This window comes from Neopsephotus bourkii, unplaced genomic scaffold, assembly GCF_033783945.1.
Source record: "Neopsephotus bourkii isolate Nb327-2 ecotype Australia unplaced genomic scaffold, CSIRO-AGI_Nbou_v1 NB_845, whole genome shotgun sequence".
Classification (NCBI taxonomy): Eukaryota; Metazoa; Chordata; class Aves; order Psittaciformes; family Psittacidae; genus Neopsephotus; species Neopsephotus bourkii.
In genome coordinates, this window is record NW_026901341.1 from 494456 (window position 1) to 519136 (window position 24681).

A 24681-nucleotide genomic window follows, 5' to 3' on the forward strand; every position below is an offset into this window, starting at 1 on the left:
GTAAAATATCTTGATCCATTTTGTTAATTTACAGCAGCAAAATGGGATTGTTTCAGTGCTTGGTGTGGTATCGTAAGCAGGCTCTGAATGATATAGCAAGATAACTGCAGGTGCTGAGGGGCGTTATATATAATGATGGTAAATGCTGATTATGAGGAAGTGGCATTTATGTGCATATGTGTATAGCATGCCAGTCATCAGAGGCAAAGGAGTAATTGGGTGGTTTCCTGTAACTAGACATAATGGGATAAAATTGAGGTATAGCAAAATCAGGCTTTGTGTCTGAAGAAAGCCTAAAGCCACATTCTCTTAGTGTGAGAAGCTGTTTTGCAAGAGGAATAGAAGTTATTTTATAATAGTTGCTCAGAACTAGGATTGGATGATAAATTGATGTATTTTAAGTGGGATCCTTGATACAGGCATGAAAGGAATGACTTAATGTCTCCACTGTTACCTTAATTTCAGACAATACAGACCACACCAGCAGATTGAAAGCTCATTAAACTGGAAACAAATGCCAAATACATGAACCTCATTGTTATTTATCTTCCTGTTGGTAAAAAAGCTTCTCACGTGTGATACAACAGAAATGTTGTAAAGTAAGGATGATAGGTATTTAAGAAATCTGCAGTCAAATGAGGTGCTATGCTGAAGCTTTGACTTTCGGATCTATGCTTTTGCTGATGAAGCCTGGGCATGTGGAGGTGGGGGTTGTGCTGTGGTTGGTATATTTCTTCTCATACCAGTGAGATGTAGATTTGTTGTGGTTTTTGGGAGGTGGGACTTACGAATTTGAGAGATTCATGTTTTGGGATTTTTTTTCTTGCTCTTGAATTGAAAGAAACAGAATCACAAACCTTCATCAGAGTCACCCTCGTGTTTGTATCTGGAGGAGTCTTATTAAATCCTCACTGACAGTTTTACCGCAGCTTGTTCGTCATCTTATTGACATCCATTGAAGCCTACATCCTAGCTAAAATAATTCCCTCTGTCATCTTCAGTGGGCAAAAATATTTTTATGAGTATATGAAAGTCTTGGCTGAGTTGCAGTTTCTTGCACCCTGGATTACTTTTAGACTTAAGTTCTCTGGTTTGTTTTTCTAGGATCCCCATGCTGAAGAATTTGAAGACAAAGAATGGACGTTTGTCATAGAGAATGTAAGCTGGAATGTTGTTATGTTTTATGGTTTTTATATGTGTAAGACTTAATAATTTAATAGATTAAAGGGTGTCCAAATGCTGACAAAAGCTTGAGTAAAATTTGAGCTGCTGAACCACAGTAAAGCCTTGCTCTACAGTAATAAAGGCTTATTAAAATACCTGTTGTTATGTTGCAATAAAAATACAGGAGAAGGGAGCGCTATACTACACTGCTTAAATTCCTTCCCTGTAAGCATCAGTCTTCCTTGCATTATTTTGCTATGAGCAATGGAGTAAACAAGTTAGAGCTGGGTTATGACTCATTGTTTTATGGGTTATGACACATTATTTTTCTAAGAGCAAGTCAGAGCTGAGTTATGACATCTGTACATCCCAAAGAGCCTAACCCTTCCCGGTTTTGAACACCACTCTTTAGTGAAAAGCACTGTTTCATCACCTCCATTTTAAGGTGAGGAAATTGAGGCAAGGTGGAGAGGTGGGACCAGCTGTGGTCACCTAAGCAAAGAGCAGGAGAGTCGTGATGTGCCCCCTGCTCTGTAAGATCCTGGTCTGTCTGGGTGGGAGCAGTCTTGTGCACCCAGTGAAAACCCAACAGTTCAAGCCTGTGAGTCTCTGACTCCTCTGAGTCAGGAGCTCCCAGAACTTCCCAGAGAGCTGAGCTCCTGAAGGCTGTACAAACAACATGCTTTGCCAAACAGCAGGGCTTAACATTGCATAGAGCAAGTGCTTCATGAAGTACTTTTTTCCTTTCCCGTCTCTGGCTTGGGCTGCAGCCTCTGCTCTGTGGCTGCCTGGGCTGTAAAATGTGGGAACTGCTTTACCTGAGCTTCCTTGCAGAGGAAACTTGTTTTTGAGTACATTTTAAAGGACTGTGGTATTAAGACAGTGTGTTTCTCTCATTAATATAGTGTCATTAATGGGCTGTTTCTGGTAACATGATCTAATTTTAATTTATACTGATTTAAACAAAAAGAAATGCTGCTCTTTTACTGAGTTGCAGTAGTACAACACAGCAATGTAGTATGGGCAAGCAATGGAATTTGCATAGGTTTTGTTTGTTTGTTTTTCCTAAAACTGCTGCTTGTTCTTTCTTGTCAATATCAGAAGTGATTTGCATGTCCAAAGCTAAGGTTTATTCTGATTGCCAGTGACTGAACATTTAAAAGGGCTGAAAGCAAAGTGCTTAATTTGTACTTCTGTTTTTAAATGTCAAGTTTCTATTTTCATTTACGAGACTTTATGAACACAAAACACAGTTTAGTTACTGCTTCCTGGAGTTTCCTTTTCTTTCTCACTTAGTTTATTTTAGTCAGGGAAGTCTCCATCACCAATTGTCGCTGTAAAAGTAACTCTGGATAAAACAATGTCAGTATATTTCTCAGCCAACTCCTGTGGGTATAGTTGGATTTCCTGTGACGCTGCAGCAGATTTCTTTCAGAAGTTTATAGTAGGCATGTAGAGTTAATGTCCTGCTTCATAACTCACTGCTTTATTTCACATGTGATTGTGTGATATATAGAAGGGGCAGTAGTAAATCTGCTGCATGCTGCTCTTGCTCTCTGCCTCAAATCTACATGTTGCAGTGATGCTTGCAGGGTTGGGAGGTTGTTCCAGTTGCCATGCCCCAAAAACACAGCTTCTGCAAAGCAGGTGGAGATGGTTCCAGTATGTATCATAGAATCATAGAATGGTTTGGGTTGAAAAGGACCTTAAAGCTTATCCAATTCCAGCCCCCTGCCACAGGCAGGGACACCTTCCGCTAGAGCAGGTTGCTCCAAGCCCCATCCAACCTGGCCTTGAACACTGCCAGGGATTGGGCAGCCACAGCTTCTCTGGGCACCCTGTGCCAGGGCCTCAGCACCCTCACAGGGAAGAGTTTCTTCCTAATGTCTAATCTAAATCTCCCCTCTGACAGTTTAAAGCCATTATCCCTTGTCCTGTTACTACTTGTCCTTGCAAAAAGTCCCTCTCCAGGTTTCTTGTAGGCCCCTTTTAGGTACTGGAAGACTCCTTCTTACAAGGTGTCCCTGAAGCCTTCTTTTCTCCAAGCTGAACAACCCCAGCTCTCTCAGCCTGTCTCCATAGGAGAGGTGCTCCAGCCTTCAACATCTTCCTGGCCTCCTCTCTTATCAGTGCTTGCGTAATCTTTTGTTATGTGCAGACTTACTCTTTACAGCCTCAGTTATGTTATTAGTTATTACCAAAAGAACTGCCAAATAATCATTGGTAGGCAGATGTTTATTCTTGCATTAGAAGGTATATAAATATTATCCTAAGAATAGCAAATTTAATAAGGAGGTTTACCGCAAAAATTGAGAGCTAAAGCAACTCTAAACCTCTCCTTTCAATTCCCTCTGTTTTTACAAGATGAAACACAACCGAAAGCTGTAGATAATCCCAGAAATACCTGGTCTGCAAGTACACTTGAAGAGCTGGAGAAACTCGTTTCAAGAGTAACAGCACCACTTAGTGGTGGATGAAAATATGTCCGTCTGTTCCAGCAAGTAACGAATGATCCAATGGCTGGCTCATTTCACAGCACAGAACAGCCACTTGTTAAAGATGTGGGAGCTGGGGAGGCAGGAGGTTGAGGTCCTCCCTCCCTAAATTGTACACATTTACCCATTTCAGGTTTAAGATATGAATTTCCTGCTTTTAAATGGACATATTTATCACTAAACCTGACACAAACAGGTGGCATTGAACCTGACACCACGGCGGTCACCTTCAGGGAAGTGTGTGGGCATGTATGGACCGTGGAGGCTTTTCCTTCTTGTCCAAGTATCTTTTCTGCCCTCAGAGCTGCCAGGTTTCCCTTCCTCCTTGACAAGCAACACTCAGAATGGAAAATACTAGAGCCTGAAAAGCTTATGGACATTCTTTCGTTATGAAGTAATCAGAGTTCTGCTAAAAACACATTTTGAGGATTTTTTTTTTATTACTATTAAAGGACAGTCTCTAAAATAATTTTATAATGCTTTGGTATGGCTGAGTAAAGATCAGCTAAAAGAGATCTCAGCTGAAGTTCAATGCCTCAGCTGGGAGACGCTACCAAATTCAAAACCAGATTATTCTGGACTTCGAAAGGTATTTTTAAGTAGTGCTGAGGTGATTTGTGCAAGATAAACATGCTATAAATGAAAATGAAGGAAGATACTTGGGTTTCTTTGTTTGTGTTTCTTCTTGGTTTGGTTTGGCTTTTTGTGTGTTGTGGTTTTTTTAATCCAGCAAATACATGCACTTTGTGATCCATCACCTTGGTTATTATAGGATTTATTTCCTTTTATAACTGTATTTTTAATGTCTTAGTCACTCTGTATTCTAGTAAGGGAATCTTTGTCATCTACTGTCTTTCTGATCCATAAATAATTTTATCATAGCGCAGTTTCTTATTTAAATGTTGATACTCATTTTCTATCAGCCTTTTCCAGGTCTTTACCTTGTTGACAGTTGCATTCTCTGTATATTTACTGCTTAGTTTTTTTCTCTAATTTCATCTTTGTTTAGCCACACATATTTGATTATCTGTTTCTTCTTCCTGATGCACTTCTTGGAGCTGTCTTGTTTTTTCTGCTCTTCTGAATAATAATATTGGATGTTCAGGTTGGCTGTTGCAAGTTGGAGAGCAAGAAATTGATAGCTAAGAATAAGACTTACCCATCTGTGGAGAGGTAATAGGTTTTCAAAGTCTTAGATTGGCATTAGTTTATTTTGCCTATTCAGTTCAGAGAACAAGGACCATTTGCCTTCCATTTAAAAATATAAGCCACTTTTTCTAGTAAGTGATTTTTCTCTCTCATTGCTCCTATGGCTAATTTGAGTATATGCTGTTTTGTTCCTTTCAATTGTCAGAGTTTCAACTTCCAGTGTTAATTTTTTTCAGTATTAACTTCTGATTTCTCATATGATTTAGAATCACAGAATGGTTTGGTGTCGAAAGGAACTTAAGATCATCCAGTTCCAACCCCTGCCATGGGCAGGGACACCTTCCACTAGACCAGGTTGCTCCAAGGCCTGTCCAACCTGGCCTTGAACACTGCCAGGGATGGGGCAGCCACAGCTTCTCTGGGTAACCTGTGCCAGGGCCTCAGCACCCTCACAGGGAAGAACTTCTTCCTTATAGCTAACCTAGATCTCTCCCCTGTTTAAAATTGAACCCCAAGGAGTAACCTTGTTTGCTTTCTTGGGCTTTCTGGTACACCAGTGCTTAACAAAGAACACAGAGCCTTAGCAAAGAACAAAAAGCTTTGTCCTTAACAAAGAGCACACTCTCAAACAGCCTCCAGTATGGTTTCCATGCTCTCCTATTTACGGAAAAGAACAGTGAATGTTTCTAAATAGAACTTTGTCTTTAGCAATAATACAGTTTAAGTGAAGTGGCCTCTGCTGGTGCAATTGTTAAGCATCTCCTCAGAGGTGCCAGGAGGAGGGCAGCTGATGACTTTTAGTCAATGTGAAATGAAGACTGCATTGTTTCTAAAAAGAGTTCATGTGACCTGAAGTTTAGGCTGTGTTTCTTGATCCCTGAAGATTGTCTAGCTAATGGAAGAAGAAAGGGACAGGCAGGAAGAGTAGAGGTTTCTATTGGGCCAAATATGTTGAAGCTTTCACTGGGTCTGTGTACAAGAATTTTATATAAAATAGGTAGCTGAAGTGATGGAAAAATATCATTTTGCTTCTTAGCATGCTTAAAGCAGGAAAAAAGCACATAATAGCATCCACTGAGGACAAACAATCACATTTGCCTGTGTGGCAGTTTTGTAGACAGCGACCTCCTATGTTCTTAAATGAAATTGAAAACTTTGTAGGATGTTTTCAGAGGGTAAAAGATTTGGTCTGTGAAACTTTTCCAGCTTTCTGTAGATGTTTTTTGAACCCAGACTAATAGCTAATAAATGGCATACTGATATATTCCAGGGCTCATACTAGGATTTTCTCTCTTCCCTCCTGTCCCTTGTGTTTCAGTTTAGTATATAGGTTATTCACAGGGCCCAGGGTTGTGGTGAGTGAACCCTTTCCAGTAGCATCGATGTAATCAGAGTATAGGCAGTCATTGCCGTACCTCTGATACTAACCTTATCTCTTCTTGTGTCATGGTCTTCGATAACAGAAGACAGCAGAAAAGGACATGCCAGACCAACTGTTTTGACAGATGAACAGAGAAAAATGCTCCACTTGTGTTTTGAAGCTTTGCTGATAGATTGGTCTGGGCTGGGGCTGGCAGCAGCTTCGCCTGACCTGTCCTGTGGCTTCAAGGCAGCACCATTCCAAGCAAGCCCTTGATTAACTGTTTATAAAACATTTTAGGATGGGGTCCCTGCCATGTTTCAGGCAGCTTGTTCCTGTGCTCCATTTAGACTGGATATTACAAAAAATTTCTTTACCAAAAGGGTGGTCAGGCATTGGAGCAGGCTTCCTAGGAAAGTGGTGGAATCACCGTCCCTGGGAGTGTTCAAGAGCTGCGTAGATGAGGCCCTCAGTCAAGTTTAGTGGTGGACTTGGCAGTCCTGGAGTAATGGTTGGACTTGATGATCATAAAGGTCTTTTCCATTCTAGTTGATTCTCTGATTCCATGATTGTCCTTGGTGTTGGGAATTGTTCTGGCCTAGATCTCTGTCGGTACAGTTTCAGGCTGTTATTTCTTGTCTTACCAATTTCAACTTTGGAGAACAGAATGTGATCTGTGTGGCTGGAGGCTCGTTCCTTTTTACTCGCCTCTGACTAATCAACCACAATAATAAGATAGTGGTTATACATGGGATTTCATTTCCCTTGATTGCATCAGCAGAATGTTAGCATTCTCTTTCTAAGGACACATTTGTGTGGGTGAGTGTTCAGCTCTGTTCTCTGCTCATGCTGCCCATTGCTTTCTAAGGCTATCATCACCCATCTTTGCCTGCACACCATCACCTGCATGGTGAAGCATTGCCCTGAATTTCCAGGCTGTTCTTTTACTGAGATCTTGGAAGCAGAACTCACTTCTGCTTCTATTCTTTCTAGAGAATCCTCTGCAATGTTTTCATGACCGTTTTAGACAACTGTTTTCTAATAGTGCTTTTTTGAATATTAAGGTAATGAATAGTGAAGAAAACCATGACAACCTTTAAAGTTTGACAGTGATTTATAATATATTAGATGTACATCCTTCTGTGAGACACATCCGTTGCTTACAGTCATTGGGGTTTTTTATTCCTTAACCAGTAAGGGCAGTGGTTTCTTCAGGAAAATATGTCCAACAAAGCTGTTGAAATGAGAAAGAAGGAGTTCAGAGGTTGCTGTTTGTGCTAGTCCACAGCAAGCCGTTATGAAGAATAACAAGTTTAAGCTGAAAAATAAGATCTGTTTTTCCTTCTGTCTGTTGCTTTTGTGTAACTTCAGGAACCCAAGAAGAATTCTGAAGTGGCCTCTGCTCAAATGGGAGCAAAGCTTCAAAATGAAAGAAACAGTATAAAAAGTTACAGAACATTTGACATAATTGAATTTCATTTTATTAGTTCAAGTGCATTGTTTTGTAGTTGGTTCCTGCCCGCGTTCCTCCTCTCCCCCCCAGAATTCTGTGTTATGATGTCTTATTTTGAATGCCCTAGAGCACGTTACATCACTTACAGAGCTTCTTTCTTTCTCCTAAAATGCCCATCTGTTGTTCTTAGGCATGACAACACAAATAAAGGTGAGAAATAATGTGGAAGTAATGGGAAAGAGAGGGAAAGTGTGTTGGGGATGTAGAAATGAATGTTTCTACTCTTAAGGGTGACCAATTTTTAAACGTAATAAAATAAAATGAGCTATTAGCAAGAAGTTACGTTTTCATCAGATAGATCTCTGAATATGTTGTTTTCCAAATGAAGCTTTTCAACAAATAGCTCATTTGAAGTTGAACTGTCATTAGCCCAGAATTTTGGTAAAATCAGACTCTCACACTGGGCGTTTAAATCTCTTTTATTACAGCACTGCTGTGACATTAACTTCACAAGAATAAGTTTTGCTTTCTATCAGAGTGAAAGGCCAGGTCTGCATGTCAAATCTTCCCACCTGTTTCTGGAAATAAAGGTTAGGAGGCAAATGCCAGCGTAGTGTAGTGAATTGAAATTCTGAGTGCTGTCAGTGCTGTTTGCAGAAAGAACCTGGGGAAAAAGACTGGCGTGCGGAATAATACGGTTCCCTATTTGCTCATCAGTTGTTATACCAGAATTTATTATGAAATCTTGGCTATCTCTTCTAGTACATCTATGTAGCATATGGGAGCTTAAGTTTAAATTGGCTATTTGCTTTATTTAAGAAAAAGTAATAAGAAAAAGCTCTATAATTTGTTTTGTATTCTCTGCTTGAAATAGATTTTTGCTTGAAATAAATTTTTGCTTAAAATAAGAACCAACCAGGTTAGCCTTCTGCTGAATTAAATGTCTGCATTTAATACATTCAGAATAGGAAGCTCATAGTTCAGACATGCTTTCCTGGTCCTTTAATTCCCCTGTCATATTCTGCCGTATGTGATTATGTGGACTGTGACTGTCTGTCTGTGTAAATTAGGCTGGGTATTCCGGTCTAGATACAGCTAGGAATTAAATGATGCTTTCTCAGCCGTCTCACTCTTGCTCTGCTTTAAATGTAATAGAGAATCAGAAAACCTGTTTTACTTTTAGTTTTTGCTTACATTAAATATTTAACACTTTGTTCTAGTTGAAAAATCTCTGAGATTAGGTTTTTAGAGCAAAACTTGTGGAAATCGTTGTCCTGATTGGCTTCTCTGGCTCGGAAGGAGCCAGGGTAGGAAATCTTTCTAGGAGGCCTGATCCGGTGTTTTTCTCAGTAACACGTTGATGTTTCCTGTCCACACCACGATGTTGTTTGTGTAAAATTCTAATTTAAAGTAAAACGTGATCAGAGGCAGAGTCACAGCTCCAGTAAGGAGCAGGAGAGAGACCTGTGCACAGTGCAAATCACCCTGGGTTAGGGTGTCTGAGAGAGGGTCTGTCCACACCAACCCTACAAGTGTCACTTAGTTAAACACCCCTCTAGACTAGGCACCTTCTCTGAAAATTACAGAAGATAATGGGAGTGGATTGCACATCAGAGTTCTGCTGGAGAAATTTTACATCACATGTTGTAGGACAAGTGAATTGCCACCTCTTTTAAGGGCCAGTGTTACATGAACAAGATCTGAAAGACATGAGGGCCTGTTAAGGGTGTTTTCCAACCACACACAGAGGAGTACCAGTGATCCTGGCTTGAGGTGCACATCATGAGGGCAAGTGCTGTGTAAGCTTTTCTGAGCAACTCTGTCAAGTCATTTGTATTCTGACTGCAGTTACCCCTATATCCCCAAGCAAAGCCTGCTAGTCATTCAGATGGTGTTCACTCATGGAGTATGCTGTCTGAGCAGAGATCTTATGCCTGACCATAACAAGACTCTGCCCAGATCACCTGAAATTAAGGCCTCCGCTAATCCTTTTTATCATTAATATGTAATAATATTTATTAAACCAGAGTTCTGAGATGACAAAAATCTTATCTAAAAGAGAATTTTAGATGAATTGTTGAAAGAACTTTTAATATCTAATTAACTTTTTACACTTTTAATACCTTACATATCTTGAATCAGTGGAGTATGAAATGTGAGTCCATCCAGCTCTACTGTGGGGTTTTCAAAAGTAGTCATGAATATTTTCTTCTGTCATTTGATCTTCATTTCCCAAATGAAATGCAGTGCCCAAAATAATATTGTTTCTAATGCTGCGTTAATAACTGCACTGAATGGATCTGTATCAAATACAGTTTGGCAGATGATACAGCAGCTTTGAAAACTGTATTACAGCATTTCAGTTTAAGATTTCCTGAATTAAAGGAGACATCTTATTTTCTGATATTTGTGCTGCAATTACACCAGAGGGTCTTGCAAATATAAAATGGAGACAGGAGGCTGCTGGGCACTGGGCAGAACAACCTGGGTATTAGGCTCTAGCTTTATGAGCTCACTAAGTGTGGTACACCGTAACATTTACAATGGAGCGAGTTTGATGACATGTAATTTATATGGTTATTATTGATTCACAGTAGTAAAGTACAACTGTTTTCTAAATTGCTAGAACCATTTTGCTTAGGTTTTTGAGGGGAGGTTATTTCCTGCTAGAAGAATGTGTCTCCTATAGATGTGTACTGTGCACGACAGCTGATCAGAGTTGCTATCAGTGATATTCTTTGCCAGCTGGAGGGAGGAAGCTGATAAACAAGGCAGACAGCTTTGGAAACAAACCTCTAATAGTACATTAGGCATGTTTAAAACCAGCAGCGTGTTTCAGCCCCTCTTAGCATATGTTTATTCATAGAAAATCAGCAGTAAAATATACTTGCCAGCACAGACAAGAGACAGAGTCTGCATGAGGTCTTTCTCTTTCAGACATCAAATACAGAAGCGTGTCTTGGTAATTGTTTTACAGTGGGGTTCTAATCATACTCTAGGCATAAGCTGAGCCAAACAACTTGCCTTTTAATAGAAAAGTATTTGCTTTTAAGCCTGTTCAGCTTGCCACTTTGTTTCCTGGTTTTATGTGTCTGAGTGTATTTTTACATTAACATACAGTCACGGATATGTTTGCTCTCCATGCAGTTCAGAATATCATTATGTAAAATGTCACTGTCTGGGGCAACATTATGATGGATAAATCTCATTTTTGACCTGGGAGCTGTACAGTGTTAAAACAGCATATATTGCAGCCATGTAGCAGAAAATAGTGTAGAAAATGGAGAAAATGGCAATGCATTGATTGAAAACTATTTTTGACATAAGTCACCTTCAAAGGCAGATAATCTGGGAGTACAATTGAATATGTTGGTTGATTAGAGATAATACCTTGCAATTGTGTGGGCCCAGGGTATGGAAATATGTGTCAAAAAAGAATTAAAATATCCATTATTGTGTAAAATGTAGCTCTGCATAAGTAACTGGATAGGATGGTACAAGCAAGCAGTTGTAATTTGACTCGGAGCATATGATTTAAAAATAGTGGCCACAAGCAGAACAGTAGCCAGCTGACAGAAAAATAAAGAGTTCTGGCTTCCTGAAAACCTCTGTTATTAGGAAAGCCATCTGGCAGTTTAATAGCACCAAGTGTTATTGCCTTCAGCCTCTTATCTCTGCTTGTTAGCTGTCTTATTAGAGTTTAATATAATAGAAATTAATTGACCTCCATAACTTAATTGATGGCATTTAATTCAGGTATTTTCCCTCGCAGCATGTTCTTTATTCTGAATTGATACTACACTGTCATACTGGGCTTTTTTAACTGCGAAGTTTCCCCATTCTCGTTGTTTTGCATTGCCTATATCTGGGCCAAGTTGCTTCTTTAATCTTGACGGGCAGCATAAATGAACATTCCCTGGTTTAACTTAGGTGTGATGGCAACCTGGGACTAGAGTGGAAAGAGTGAATGAATAAAAATGCATTAATAAACTGCCATAAAATGACATCTTGTAGCTGTTCAGTATATTCTGTGGTTCTATGTGCTAGCATAAATATAAGATTAAACTGAATTTCTGCCAGATTTGTGACCCATACAGGGTTGCGACTCTGAGCTCAAAGATTGCTATTCTGAGCACAGTGGTCTATACTTAAGCCATGTTTCTTACATTTGCTTGTGGCCTGAAAATAGAATGTAATGATACCTCAAACATGATGAATGTAAAGCCTGAAGGTTATACAGTTGTGTAGTATGTTGTGCTGTTAAATAGTAATATTTCTGTTTCTAGTGTGTTTTCTGGAGACCATAACTGAGAACAAACTGGACTGGTCATGCAGGAAGTATGGCAGGTTAGCAGAATGGCAGGCTGAGCATGATGGACACCAGGCTCTATAAGCTTGTTTTAATAGGTCTGACTCTGAAGATCTTGCCTACTAAAAATAAACATACTGAATTGTTTTCAGGTATTTCCTTTAAGGTTTCAGTTTTTGCATATAGTTCTAATACTATAAGAGCATTTTGCTTAGCAAGGGATAATATGTGTGAAACTCTAAAGCTTTGCTCCCTAAAGCAAAGCAACTCCATGAAACAGTTCCCAGCCATGGGAAGGTAGAACATAAAAATAAAAAAGCACAGTGTTTACCAATTCAGAAGTGATGTTGAAAATTACCTGAAGAATTCTGTCTCTTAATTTTGGCTGTAAAGTAGATCCCTGAAATGGAAGTGAATTACATTCGCATTTTTTCTGATGATGAGTGAGAAGTTATTTGGAACGAAGGATTTGTTAGCGCTTTCCATGTTTAAGTGGTAAATCAGAAAAGAATACAAAAAGAACATAGAAATTCACTGCCATCAAAATCTGTGTCTGACCTTTTTACCTCTCTTGCACCCCCTGGGTTGTTTTTGGTTTTGGTTTGGTTTCTTTTTTCCTCCCAGCCCTGCTATTCTGGTTTTATCTGTCCTTTAATATACCTTTCCCTGAAAATGAGAAGCATAAGATGCAATACATGGCTGACATTGCTGCATAAGGAACTGTTGTCTGCAATGGAAAGGTGAGACCAAGGGGTACTGTATGGTCAGGTAATGCAGGCAGTGGGGAAAATGGGAGCAGAGAGAATGAGCTGTAGCTGGGCTAAAGTGGGATAAAAGTAAGGGAAATGCTGTCACAGAATTACCTCCATTAAGTGCCAGACCTCTCAGTAGTACGTGCCTTGAGTGCTTGCTCCAGGAGCAGCTACAAGAAGGAACGTGATGGGTTAGGGGGATCTTGTCTATATATTTGTCAAAGAAAGGACAAAATGGAATATTTAGAAAATAATCGTAAAAAATCTGTCAGCAAAGAATTAGTATAAAATTTATGTGCTCCCTGTTCCATGAATCATCTGTATAAATCTTTCCCATAATTAGTTTTAGTTCATATTATATAACTTTAATTATATATTATAATAAAATAAACTCATTTATTAGGAAGGATTTGAGGTGTTACATAAATAGACTGAATAACTGGTATGGATGCTGTTGAGGAAGGGTATTATCTCAAAGGATACAATTTGGGTGTTTCACCTGCGCCTGGTGGAATAGTTCTGGATTTAATGCAGCCAGCTCCATTACTGCCCCTGCATCCCTTGTCTTCCATCTCTTCTTTGGATGAAGCAGCCCCCTGCTGCCTTATGGAAACCAAGTTCTTTCTCTGTTTTTTCTTTTCCTCTCCCTTTTCTTTTTTTGTAATTTCTGTAAGTCTAACATATTGTGCAATACTTTGGGAAGCAGCTTAGCATCTTTTCAGCTTGATTCTTGGTAATTTCTGAATTTCTTTTTTTCCCTGCCTTTAGTTCCTCTTTGGAAGTTTGTTTACACTTGTCCTGTGAAGGGTCTGTGTTGCAGAATTAGGAATCTGGCTAACCTACTGAAGTGAGGAAGCCTAAGGGGAGCATGAGGAAGTGTGAAGTTGGCTAAGAGTGAGAACATTGGGAATGTTAAGGGCTGACTTCTTTCTGCATTACAAATTCCAATTGTCTTTGGTCCACCACACACGAGTGTTGCTTTGCAGTTGATGAAAATTCATTACTGGTCTTCACACATGTGCATTGTAACTATATCCTTCCTCAGAGCGCAGCCCAAATTATGAGTGGTTGCCTGAGCTGGCAGCAGGTTGTGTAAACAGGTCACGTGTGGGAACATTGCTGCTAGATTTTGGGCAGATGGGAATAATCTCAGAAGAATTTGGACCTTATTTACCTCGAGCATTGCTTGAGTGTGGACATTTCTTTGTCACTACTACAGGAAAAATATGGTTGAACTTACATCCTTAAAAAGTCAGTGGCCGTGCTGGTGTGGTCCTTTTATACTTCGGAGCCAAACCCTTTCGGAGATGAAAAGACTTATGTCTATATTCATCAATTACATTCAGATCATGTTTTCTTGATGTTTTCTTTGCAAGCGCAAGCTGGCAGTGTTATTTTAAGTGACAGCTGAGTCAATGGAAGTCATGGTCTTTATGGCCATGATCTGGTGAGATCATGGTGATATCATTACAACTTGGTAATCTTCAGTCTCATCCCCATCAAGCGAAACTTCTGTGTCCCGTGGCACGTGTAAAACTTTTTTCCTACAGTAGCAAAGTTACTACAGTTTTTAGAAAGGCACTCTTTCATTGGGAAAATCTGTCTTGATATACTGGAAAGTGGTTTTAAGTTTGACTTTGGTTGGTTGGGTTTTACCTGCCAGGCAAAGGTGAGTTGGAGTAATGGGCTGGGTTTAGAGCTGATAGTATATGGATTAGAAGATAATAGTTAAATATAAAATGGCTTTTGGCTATGAAGTATTTCATCTGGAAAGGCCATTTTTGGGGGGGGGGGTGGGCAGACTGAATACTTGTGCCAATGAATGATGTATTAAGTCATCTTTACTTCCAAGTACTGAGTAACACACTGTCGTTGCAGCAAAAAGCTCTCACATTGTCTCCAAGTTCAGTCTAAGTATGGATCAGCAAGTAATCAAAAAATCAGTTTGATTTGAAACTGGGTGGAGTGCCACAAGTAATTGTACTTATTCTCCCCATCTTCTGTGAAACCCCAGTCCTACAATATCTGTCTTGTCCCATTGCCTGTTTGGAGGCTTTTCAGAGGTTATTAAGTCTGTTCTTAACTTGTCATCTGATGCACAGTGATGAGTGGTTGAGCATGCAACAGAGGAAACAATCCTGGAACCTGCTCACCCATTCAGTGAGAGATAGGGATGTCTCCTGTGTGGTGATGCTGGCTGTTAGCCTGAGCCTTAGAATTTAAAAGGAAGGAAGTGAAATTGTGTGGGACCACCATCTCTCAGTGTCTGAATTTTCCTGAAAGCTTTACATTACAGCAGTTTAATCCACCCTGTATAGTGTGTCCTGGTGAAACCCCTTACAGAACACCAACTTTGCATAATGCTGGTAGTGTGCTACAACCACTTGATGGCACCCTTTGATTTGGTACATACCTCATTAGCCATAGCATAGTGCAGTGTAGCTGTAGTATTTGTAATGGAATAACACGTAAGAACTAAAGACTGCAAGGTATCTGGTTAATGTAGAGATGAAATGAATGAAACAGCAAGGCTAAGCTTTCCTGACCCTTCATGAGAGAATAGATGAAAAAAGGAAGAATAAGCTATTGTGCCGAAGGGAGATGATGAAATTCAAGATCCACACACATAATCTCTGGCTCAGCCTCTGAAATGTTAATCCCTGGGTAGAATTATTTGAGCTGTAGATTGCAATTTATCATCAGAATGGCACTGTGTCAAACAATACTTCTTGTATGTGTGATGTTTAGAGCTATCCAATTTTAATATAAAATGGTTCAGAGAGCACTGCTGAACATTTAAGTAGCAACTTGTTAAGCTCAGGATGTTTTTGCTCATTTCTGTATAGTAATTGTGTAAAGTTATATTCTATAGGTCTTGCTTAGGGTATTTTACTAGCCATATAGTATGCTTTAGGGAGTGATCTGTTTTGATCAGAGCCATGACAGCTGATGGGACTGCTTCACAGGAATTGTAACACAAAGTGGTCCGGGATGTTTATTTTGAGGTGCTCAGTTAATTTTTACAACAGAGCAATCTGCCAAAAATTTGCTGGTGGCTTAAAAATCCCCCGGATTTGAGTTTAATGTTTTGCCAAGTTGTGTGAACAATTATTTTGTTATTTTATTACAAAAAATATTTTCTTGCTATGTTTTACAAGCTGGAATGTCCTTCAGGTTTTTCCTTCCTTGCTTTTCAAGTATGCCAGTAGAGGGAGTAGAAAAATTACCATCCCAGTAAGGATAAGGTGGTCTGTGCTAAAATTCAGCCTTTTCTCCTTCAGAAATCTTAGTATTTCATACTGTTGTCTGTTGCTGAAAGTAGAAGATCCAGTACCTTGAGAAAATGGAATTAGAAGATAAACACAGCCCAGATAGTTTCTGAGATGTAGGAATGTGTAAAACAGTGTAATTACTAGAGAAGAATATTTACATCCAAAGATATATTTAAAAATAGGAATTGTACTCCCCCCCCCCCCCCGTACTTATGGCTTGTTTGAAAATCACTGTGTAATTGTGTTGTTGCAGCAAACTCCAACGTGTTTTAGTGCATGCTCATAAATTTATGTCTCTGCTTTTATTTTTAAAAGTGGCCTCTATATAAATGTGCAGTTAAATTGTGTGAGGCCTTTGCAATTATGAAATGCTCAAAAATGGGGGGGGCTTACTAGGGAAAGGTGAGAGACTAAAGGAGGAGAAGGGAGGAAGCAGAGTGTAAACCCTGCCAGCCTGGCAAATTCATAATTCGTCTGTAAAAGTTGTTTCAGAAGGCAATGAGATTTGAAGCGGAAACTATTTGGTGATCTTCCTGTGTTTAAAAAGTCTCTTTCATTATGGTGGCAATTAAAATCTCCTCTAAAAATATGCCAGTATCAACAAGAGATTTTGAAAGTCTTTGGCATGTTTGGTTAGCAGGTATATACCCAACGCTTTGGAATCGTAGGCCTGACTGAGCAGTCATGATGGCTGTGAACTGAACTATGAAGGAGACATTTGTCTTGGAGTGGGACCTTTTGTGTTAATCCTTCCAACCTTTATATCGCAGCATTTCGTGATGGTATTTAGTCAATGAATAACTTGTATTGTGCACTTGTGATCCTTCTCCATCAGAAATGAGTGTCCGTGTGGAATAAGTATCAGTGTTAGATAAGAATTATTATTTTATTTTATTTTATACTTCTCCTGCACTGTGGCCTTTTTTCCTCAGAGCCTGGCACCTTAGTAGCACATGTAGTCGCTGGATTAGTATTTATAAGTGGATACTCAGGAGATGAATGTGATTACATTGAGTGTGCAGCTGTTTATTTGTGCGTGCAGTTGTTTTCTGGGCACCCTAGATAAACACATTATCAGCGTATATCTCAACACAGATATTCATGTCTCAAAATTACACATACCAGTGAAGCTTTACCACTGTCTGCCCAGCCCAAACACACTAGGCACAGAGTATATAAGGGCCGTCACTGGAGTTTTGCTGCTTTAGAAAAGCTGTTTTTCTCCTCTGACTGCATTTTGCATGTCTCTCTGATGTGAGTTCCTGCATCAGATTGCTATTTCTGCATTTTGCTGCTACATCAGGCTTGGTATTTTAGTTGTTCGGGCTTGCACTCTCCTGCTTGCTGACGTTCTGCCTCCTTGCTAGTTCTGTGTGTTATACTTGAAAGCAGGCGAGAGTTCAGCGAATGTGTTGGACAAAATTACTCAAAGGCATATATTGCTCTGTAGTATCTACTTGTATTAGATGGTTGAAGTTTTTGCTACTTAAAGTCAGCCATCCTGTAGTCAAATCTATATTTGTGGGGCATTTTTTATTAAAGTATGTTCAAAACTACCAGGTGTTTACTAGAATCAAGAAAGTGGTTTCATTCTTTTATACTGCTATGAAAGATTAAAGTTGTGTTGAACAAATGGGGAGTTCAAATTTGGTGATAGCTTTTCTACCAGGCATTTTGATCCCTGAGTTGCGATGAATTTGAGGATTGAATTTGATCAACTTAGTAACACTGAGCCGTTCAAGTGTGTGTTTGTTTAACCTTCCATTACACATTAGAATCTTGTGTCCTGTTTTGTAGCATGGTGGTAACAAAACATAAAATCTGTCTTTAAACCAGAAATTGTACAGAAGCAAGTCACAACAAATCTTGAAAGTGTTGTTTTGTGTTCTGGCTGGAAATGGTATGAAGTCTGTTACGGAGCAGCTTTTGAATGTGTCCAGGATGTGTACATGGATTTCACTGTCAAGCCTTTAAAAATTTTCTTCTAAGTGAAGATTCTGAATTGCTGTGTATAAAAGGAACAAGAGGGCACTTTAACTTCTTGGCTCTGATTTTTTTTAACAAGGAAATCTACTGTATTTTCAAGCTGCAGCTATCAGAAAAAGAAAAAAATACACAGCTGTGTACAGTGCCTGTGGATTTATTTTTTTTCACCGAAGCTAAGCTAATGGCTGTCAAGAAAACTTTGTTCTGAGCTTACTGGGATATCTGGCTTCTCTGTTTCCTTCTAAGGAGTGCACTAAAAATAGTGGTAATCGGTCTCTGTTTTGATTTTTAACTTTGAGTTTGTCTTTCGAAGGAAACCCATCTTTAAGTGCCTGACTGGATTATTGACTTGACAACATCAAACCCAAGCAGATTTTTTGTTGTGTACGTTGAGAGCTTCTGCATTCCCGAGCTAATTGAATGTGAAGTGTCACGCAGAATCACAGCATTTGCTGGTGAACCTGGACAGACAATAATAATTACTATATAGAAGCTTGTTTTCTGTGCAGTTGAAGCACAACAGTGTACCCTTGGTTTTGTTCAGGATAGATCTGAATTGATGCTGGCTTACAATTATTACTCACAGGGCATTATCATTTCAGATCTGTGCATCTACTTTTAAGGTACGCCAATTGCTGTAATTAATTAAAGTGCTGCAGATGCTGCTGGTTAAGCCAATTTAAAGAACAGAGCGTGAATTTCCAGTTATGTGAGCTAGATAATGATAATGCCTTAACGTGGTAGTCGCTCTTGTGAGCCAATTACCGCTCCAGATAGCTGAAGCAGGTCTGTGGTTCACCCTCTCTGCCTTCGTCCGTTCTGAGAATGCACGTCTCCTTTTTATGCCTTTTACTGCTGAGTAATCTTAGTTTTCCTCCCTGGTTGTGGGGTGGTCCGACTGACAGCTTTTACTCTTAATAAGCTTAGAGGTAATAATCCAAGTCCTGTAGGTCACATGTACAATATGCCTTTTAGTTTCATTTTTTTCCTGCTCTGGTTTTGCCAAAACATCAGGCTCCCTGTAATAGTATACGAGTGCTATCACTAACTACCTGGGACTGAAGCACTTTCTGGTAATTGATTAATGCAGATGTCTCCTAAGTGTTTTTACGTTACAATAATTACGAGATTAAGACTGCTTATGTTTTCTTTTGGTTGTCGTTTGGATTTTACACCACTCCCCCCCCCCGTTTGCTTTTATTGTGGAATATTTTAAAGTATGGATGGATCAAATATTAAATTAATTAACATTGAGATTTTTTCAATTCCATAAATCAGGTTAACTTCACAGCCAAGAATTAGAGAAGAAAATATTTTCATTAGAGAGACTCTGTATTTATTAATTAATTCTTGTATTTGTTTTTGATGGCGAAGGTATGTTAATAAATAAACCATTAGCAACATCTTTGGGTTTTGTACACATACAGACTTGTTTCAAAGAGAGCTTTAGAAATGTCGATGGTAGTTGTGCCTGTAACTCTCCAGGAATGTTCCTCATGTAGCTGGAATGTGGAGAATAACATCTTTCAATAGAATGTCTAGAAACAGATTATTTAAAACTGATTATTATTTGTAGCACTTATTTTTGTGAATTATAATTTGTGCAAGCCTAACAATAATATATGTTGATATTACAAGTAACTGGGAAGCTGTATAATGTGACATACCTGCTATTTGACTTGCCAGTGCCCGATTTCAAGTTTCAGGTTTAGATTAGGGAGACTATATTAGGAGACACAGATATATACAGCTGTATCTCAGCTCGACGATTGTGTCAGGTATATGCGAGTTGGGCTAATAAGGTACTAAGAACCTCAGGAGTGGCAGCTCCTTAGGACTGTGGAGTGGCTGAACCTGAAGAAAATGAGTGCAGCAGAGTTCATATGCAAAATGGGAAGAGAGTGGAATTTTCCTAGAATCGGAGCAGAGAAAACAGGTTTTCATCCAGGATCTGTAAACATAAAGCCGTAAAGATCTGGGAGGGCTCAGAGAGCCTGGTGTAGACGCATGGAGAATGGGCCCTGGAGAGAAACAGGGGAACATTGTTCTGTAGTAGTTGAATCTTGAGCCTGCACAGAGAAAAAGGAGGAAATTGGCTGCGGAGGAGAAAGACTCCATAATTTCTGAGAAGGAGTGGAAGAGAACAGAGTGCACTACTTAGATGTGTCTGGCCTTGTTCCAGAGAGTGGAAATAAGGGCAAGAAAGTGCATGTGAGCATTTATTGCTTTGTCCTTTTGTGTGTTCGTATGTGACCTGAAGCAAAGAGAAAGAATCTTCTGGGGGATCCTTAAAAAAATAAATGGAATCTTTGTTTCACTTTAACCACTCCTTGTCTGCAAGGATGGGGAGCTGATTTCACTCAGGCTGGAGCAGGAAGAGTAGATCTCCATAAAATACTGCCTGAAAATACGACCACATGGGATGACAGAACCATTCTCTGTTTGCTGCTGTCAAAATGGGTGGTTCCTTTCCCCTTCCTCTCTGCTCCCCACGTTGTGTTCTTGCCCATTCAGTGCACTGACGGGTGCTCCTCTGGCCCTTGGAGAGCTCATTCATCTTCCTGCAATGAAACTGGTGGGGTTTGGGGGGGGGTTCTGTTATTTATTCTTTTTCTGGAAGAGTTTTTGCTGGTTCAGTGAAAGGATCTAGGTTGTGAAAGAACCAACAAAGTGCCAGGGCTGGTGCAAGGCAGAAGCATGTGGCTGGAAGAGTGGGATGCGAGTAGGAGATGAGTTAGGAGTCAGGCTCTATCTGATCGGCTGCAGTGTCAGGTAGGAGTTGTTATCTTGTGCCTCTCCCCTGGATGAGAAGAAATGGGTGTTTCAGGAAGCCCTTGTGCTTCTCATATCTTGCAGGAGCTCACACCTTGCACTGCAGCGTGGCTGCTCCAGATGGACCTGACTGCTTTCACTGGCCCTTTCTTTTCCTTATACCTGCAGCATATCAGCACTGGAAGGACATTTCCCTAGATGGGTCTCGAGAGCTTCAAATGACTGTCAGCTAACAGCCATGTCCCCTCATGGGGAGCAAGGCCTGCTGCTCAGTGACCATGTGGTAACCTTCTTAGATCAAACCAAGCTTCCCATCTCAACCTCTCATCCAGCCCTGTGGTATTTCAGTGGCAGCCAGGAAATCACTGTCTTTTGTGTGAAGCACTAGCCATCCTTTTAAACCCAGCTGGCATCAAGTTTCCCATTGCTTGAGCTGTTTATGGCCTCATTTGGGTGGTAGGCTTCCCTCTCCTAGGTAGTAAGATGAAACCCCAACATTCATCCTTTGGTGATGTTTGAGAAAGTCACTGCATAGACTAATTTTTGCAACACAGAGACGTTACTGGAGGTTTTATGAAGGTGCAATTCCATCTGGTTTTGTTGGAAGTTTAGAAACAAATGAAACTGTTGCATGGATGAAGTCTGTGCCTTACAAGTTACTGTGGCCAGACCTCCTCTTAACCTGGGTAAGAGCTGCACTTACTGCTGCATAGTTACACTAAAAATAAATCCCTTCTTGCAAAAGTATGCATAATACTCTGCACGTGTGTATGTTTGTTTTCATGTGCTGTAAACCCCGAGATAGAATCTCCTGTTTTATAAGGGCTAATAACTTGTTCCCAGATTTAACAAGGTGTTTAATCGTATGGCTTTCTTTAACTTGATTTAATTACAAGCAGATCATGTGCTCAAAGTTAGGCTTGTACTTAAATACCTTCCTGAAGTGCATCCTTTTTGGTGTTGCTTTATCACCGTGTTTAATGGACATAGAGGATTTATGTGCCTTATAGACAAGCATTCACATACGTGCTCTGCTGCGATAGCTGGAGCCAGTAACACCAGATGGGCTGAACTCTGTTACAGCTGGCTATAAATTTCTGTAAGACTTTTCCAATACCTCTCCATTTTCATTATGCTTTTCATGTAATAGGAGATGAATGTTGTAACTATGATTAGCTGCCTATCCTACACTACTTGTGGAGTCTTTTTTGAGTAAGTTTTATAATACAAGTTATGTTTAAAGAAATCAATGGTGGAGCAGAATTTGAATGTTCCTTTTTATTACGTTAAACATGCAGTAATTGTTGTTTAAGACTGCAGCAGATTGCTTTGCAACATAAAGCTCTTGCTGCCCAGTACTTGGTGAGAATTCAACAAAAAAGGTGTATCAAGTTTTTTGCAATTAAAAATCTGGAAAAACTTGTTTAAGAAAATATTAGCCGAAGAACATGCATCTTTTGTCAGTATAAAATGCAGCCCTGAACACAACTCTTTTTATCAACAGTACAGTGTTTCATATTTAATCAACATAAAATGAAGTGCTTCCCTCACATGAATGTAACACAGATCAAGTCTCAGCCAAAGCAAATAAAGGAATGAATGCTTTGTTAATCATCCGTAACTAATTTGTGCATACACAGAAAAAATGAAATCTGTTTCTGACGAGCTTTTTCATAGAAGCAGCAAGAGAGGATTGAACATGTAATGTGCATTAGTAATAGTGAATAGCAATGGGGAGATCTGAGATGTTTGCCTGGGATGACTTCTATTTCTTGATAGTAACAGCATTTAACAGAAACCTAAGATAAGAGAAAAAGGAGGGGGTTTTTAAGTTGTTTGCCAAAATATAATAAGACAAACCTGTGCTGAAGCAGACATGCATAGGTTCTTGTATGCCTTGCCATATATTCATAAGTATTGCAGGGAACTGCCACATATCTCTGTGACAAACTCAGCTAATAGATAATACACAGTGAAGAAAATGTTAAATGCATTGCTTCTTTGCACAGGCAATATGATTGTGTTGCTCTAGTGACAGTGTGGTTCTGGTTGACAGGGCAGCTTCATTACAAGCCCCTGTTTTCAGGCTATTGCAGCTTTAAGAAAAAAATAGAAATCACCCATTGGACTGAAATTTTTTATGCTTGTCAGTCTTGGGGTGAATTTTACTTTAAGTGCAAAGTTAGAAGAAATCCATTTAGCTGTTTCCCTGATTAAATAAATTTGGAGGGATGGATGGGCTTTTAAAAAGTTGAGGTTTATGTTTATCATAGAGCTCCATTTTGGAATGCTTTGTGGAATGCCTTGCTGTTAAAATGTAGACGATGTTGTTTGTAACATATATATATATATATATATATATAACACAAGTAACTGCACCTGCACCACACACTGTTCCCACTTCTGTGTGTTCACAGGGTGTGCCAGCTGAGATGTCTTGCAGGTGTGAGCATGCCCCTATTCTCGCTTCACACAGATCTTAATTTTCAGCTGCCTTCCTTTTACCCTAGTTCTGTACTTATCCTTTGCCCCTGCTTCTTTCTGCATACGTCAGATTCAAAACATATGTCAGAGGTACAGCATCGGGCACCTCCATAGGTTCAATATTTCTTTCTTCTTCCTTTCCTCTGTAGGGGAGAGTGCTGCACACAGGAACCATCACTTGCAAACTGTACTGCCTGCCCTTAGGTAACAGCCTAGTGTAGATCTGGATATTAAAGGTGTCTCACTGAGTCTTTGTCCCTTCTAGTGAGCTGCAGATTTGGATAAAAGATATTATTAATAAAGTGGCATGGGCAAGAGAACTGTATATTTGTATGAAGACACTTTCTTGAAGAGCCAGCTCTTCCAGAGTGAATGTTGTGATCGGTATCACTGCCATGGAGCTGTAAGAGTTACGGTGGTCTTGCACCATGTCCTCCAGGGTGGTAGATGGGAAATACAGTGAGAGGTTATGGGTGGTAAAGAGAGGAGCACCAGGCAGGTCTGGTGATTCCTATGTACTTTGGGAGACTTCCAACTGTGTTATATTCTCCTGGTGTTGCCTATTTTGGTTGTTTGGAGCATGCTTAAAGTGAAGTTGTGAGCAATAGGGAAGAGAATAAAGAAAGCACATTCATTAATTTTATAATGGAGATAGATTCATATTCCAGTAATAAGGGAGACGTTCACTTCAGATAACATCATGCTGGGTGTTTTTTTTGAATGGCCTTTTAGCCTAAACGTGAGCTATTACCAATATGATAAATAATTTGACCCAAGGGCTCAGATTCTGACAAGGAGAACATTCGCTGTGTGAGCATCACTGCTCAGCACACAGCCGTCAGGAGTTACAAACCATGTATCTGTTCATTCTGTGCTTTTTAAGGGGCCAGTTTTCAGTGCAGGAACAATGTAAGAGTTGTAATATCTTCTCCTGACGCTGTTAAAAGCTGTTCTGTGGCATGAGCCTTGCAAATTTTATGTCATTTCATATCATGCATTATTCTAAGGAAGTTATCATTGGATAGTAACTACTGGTTAAAGACACACTTATTTTACAAAATCCATTTAAGCAGGTTTATATGTGCTAAAAAATTAAGTCTAGACAACGTTACAAGCCATCTTAAAACACAATATTTTCTGGAAAGGTGAATGAAAGCATGTTAAGTTTGCTGGAGCAGTTAATCTTTTGACTTGGTTTCTTCTTTAGTGAGTGTTACGTTAAAGTTGCTTCCTTATTGGATATTACAAAGGAGCTAAATAATATGTTTGCAATTCTGTTTAAATTATCTGCGGTTAATTCTGGTGTCTGTACCACGTGTGCCTTTCTGTATGTCACCTGCTTCCCCAGGACAAGGCTTGCCGGTAGGCAGAGCCTAATGTATAGAGCTATAGACTTTTCAATGACTGTTCTTATTATTAAGTTGAAGTCAGATACTCACTGCTGAGCTTGAGGTATTATTTCAAACTCACCTTTTAATGTCAAAG

General features: G+C 39.6%; 1 protein-coding gene across 9 annotated transcripts in view; it reads left to right on the forward strand.

The window, feature by feature from the left end:
* EHBP1 (EH domain binding protein 1) overlaps positions 1 to 24681 on the forward strand; it is a 224639-nt gene that overhangs the window by 54065 nt on the left and 145893 nt on the right. For all 9 annotated transcript variants that reach the window (XM_061356181.1, XM_061356183.1, XM_061356184.1 and 6 more), the window contains exon 5: positions 1105 to 1158. In XM_061356181.1, the coding sequence (XP_061212165.1) occupies positions 1105 to 1158 (54 nt within the window). The remainder of the gene's footprint in view (positions 1 to 1104; positions 1159 to 24681) is intronic.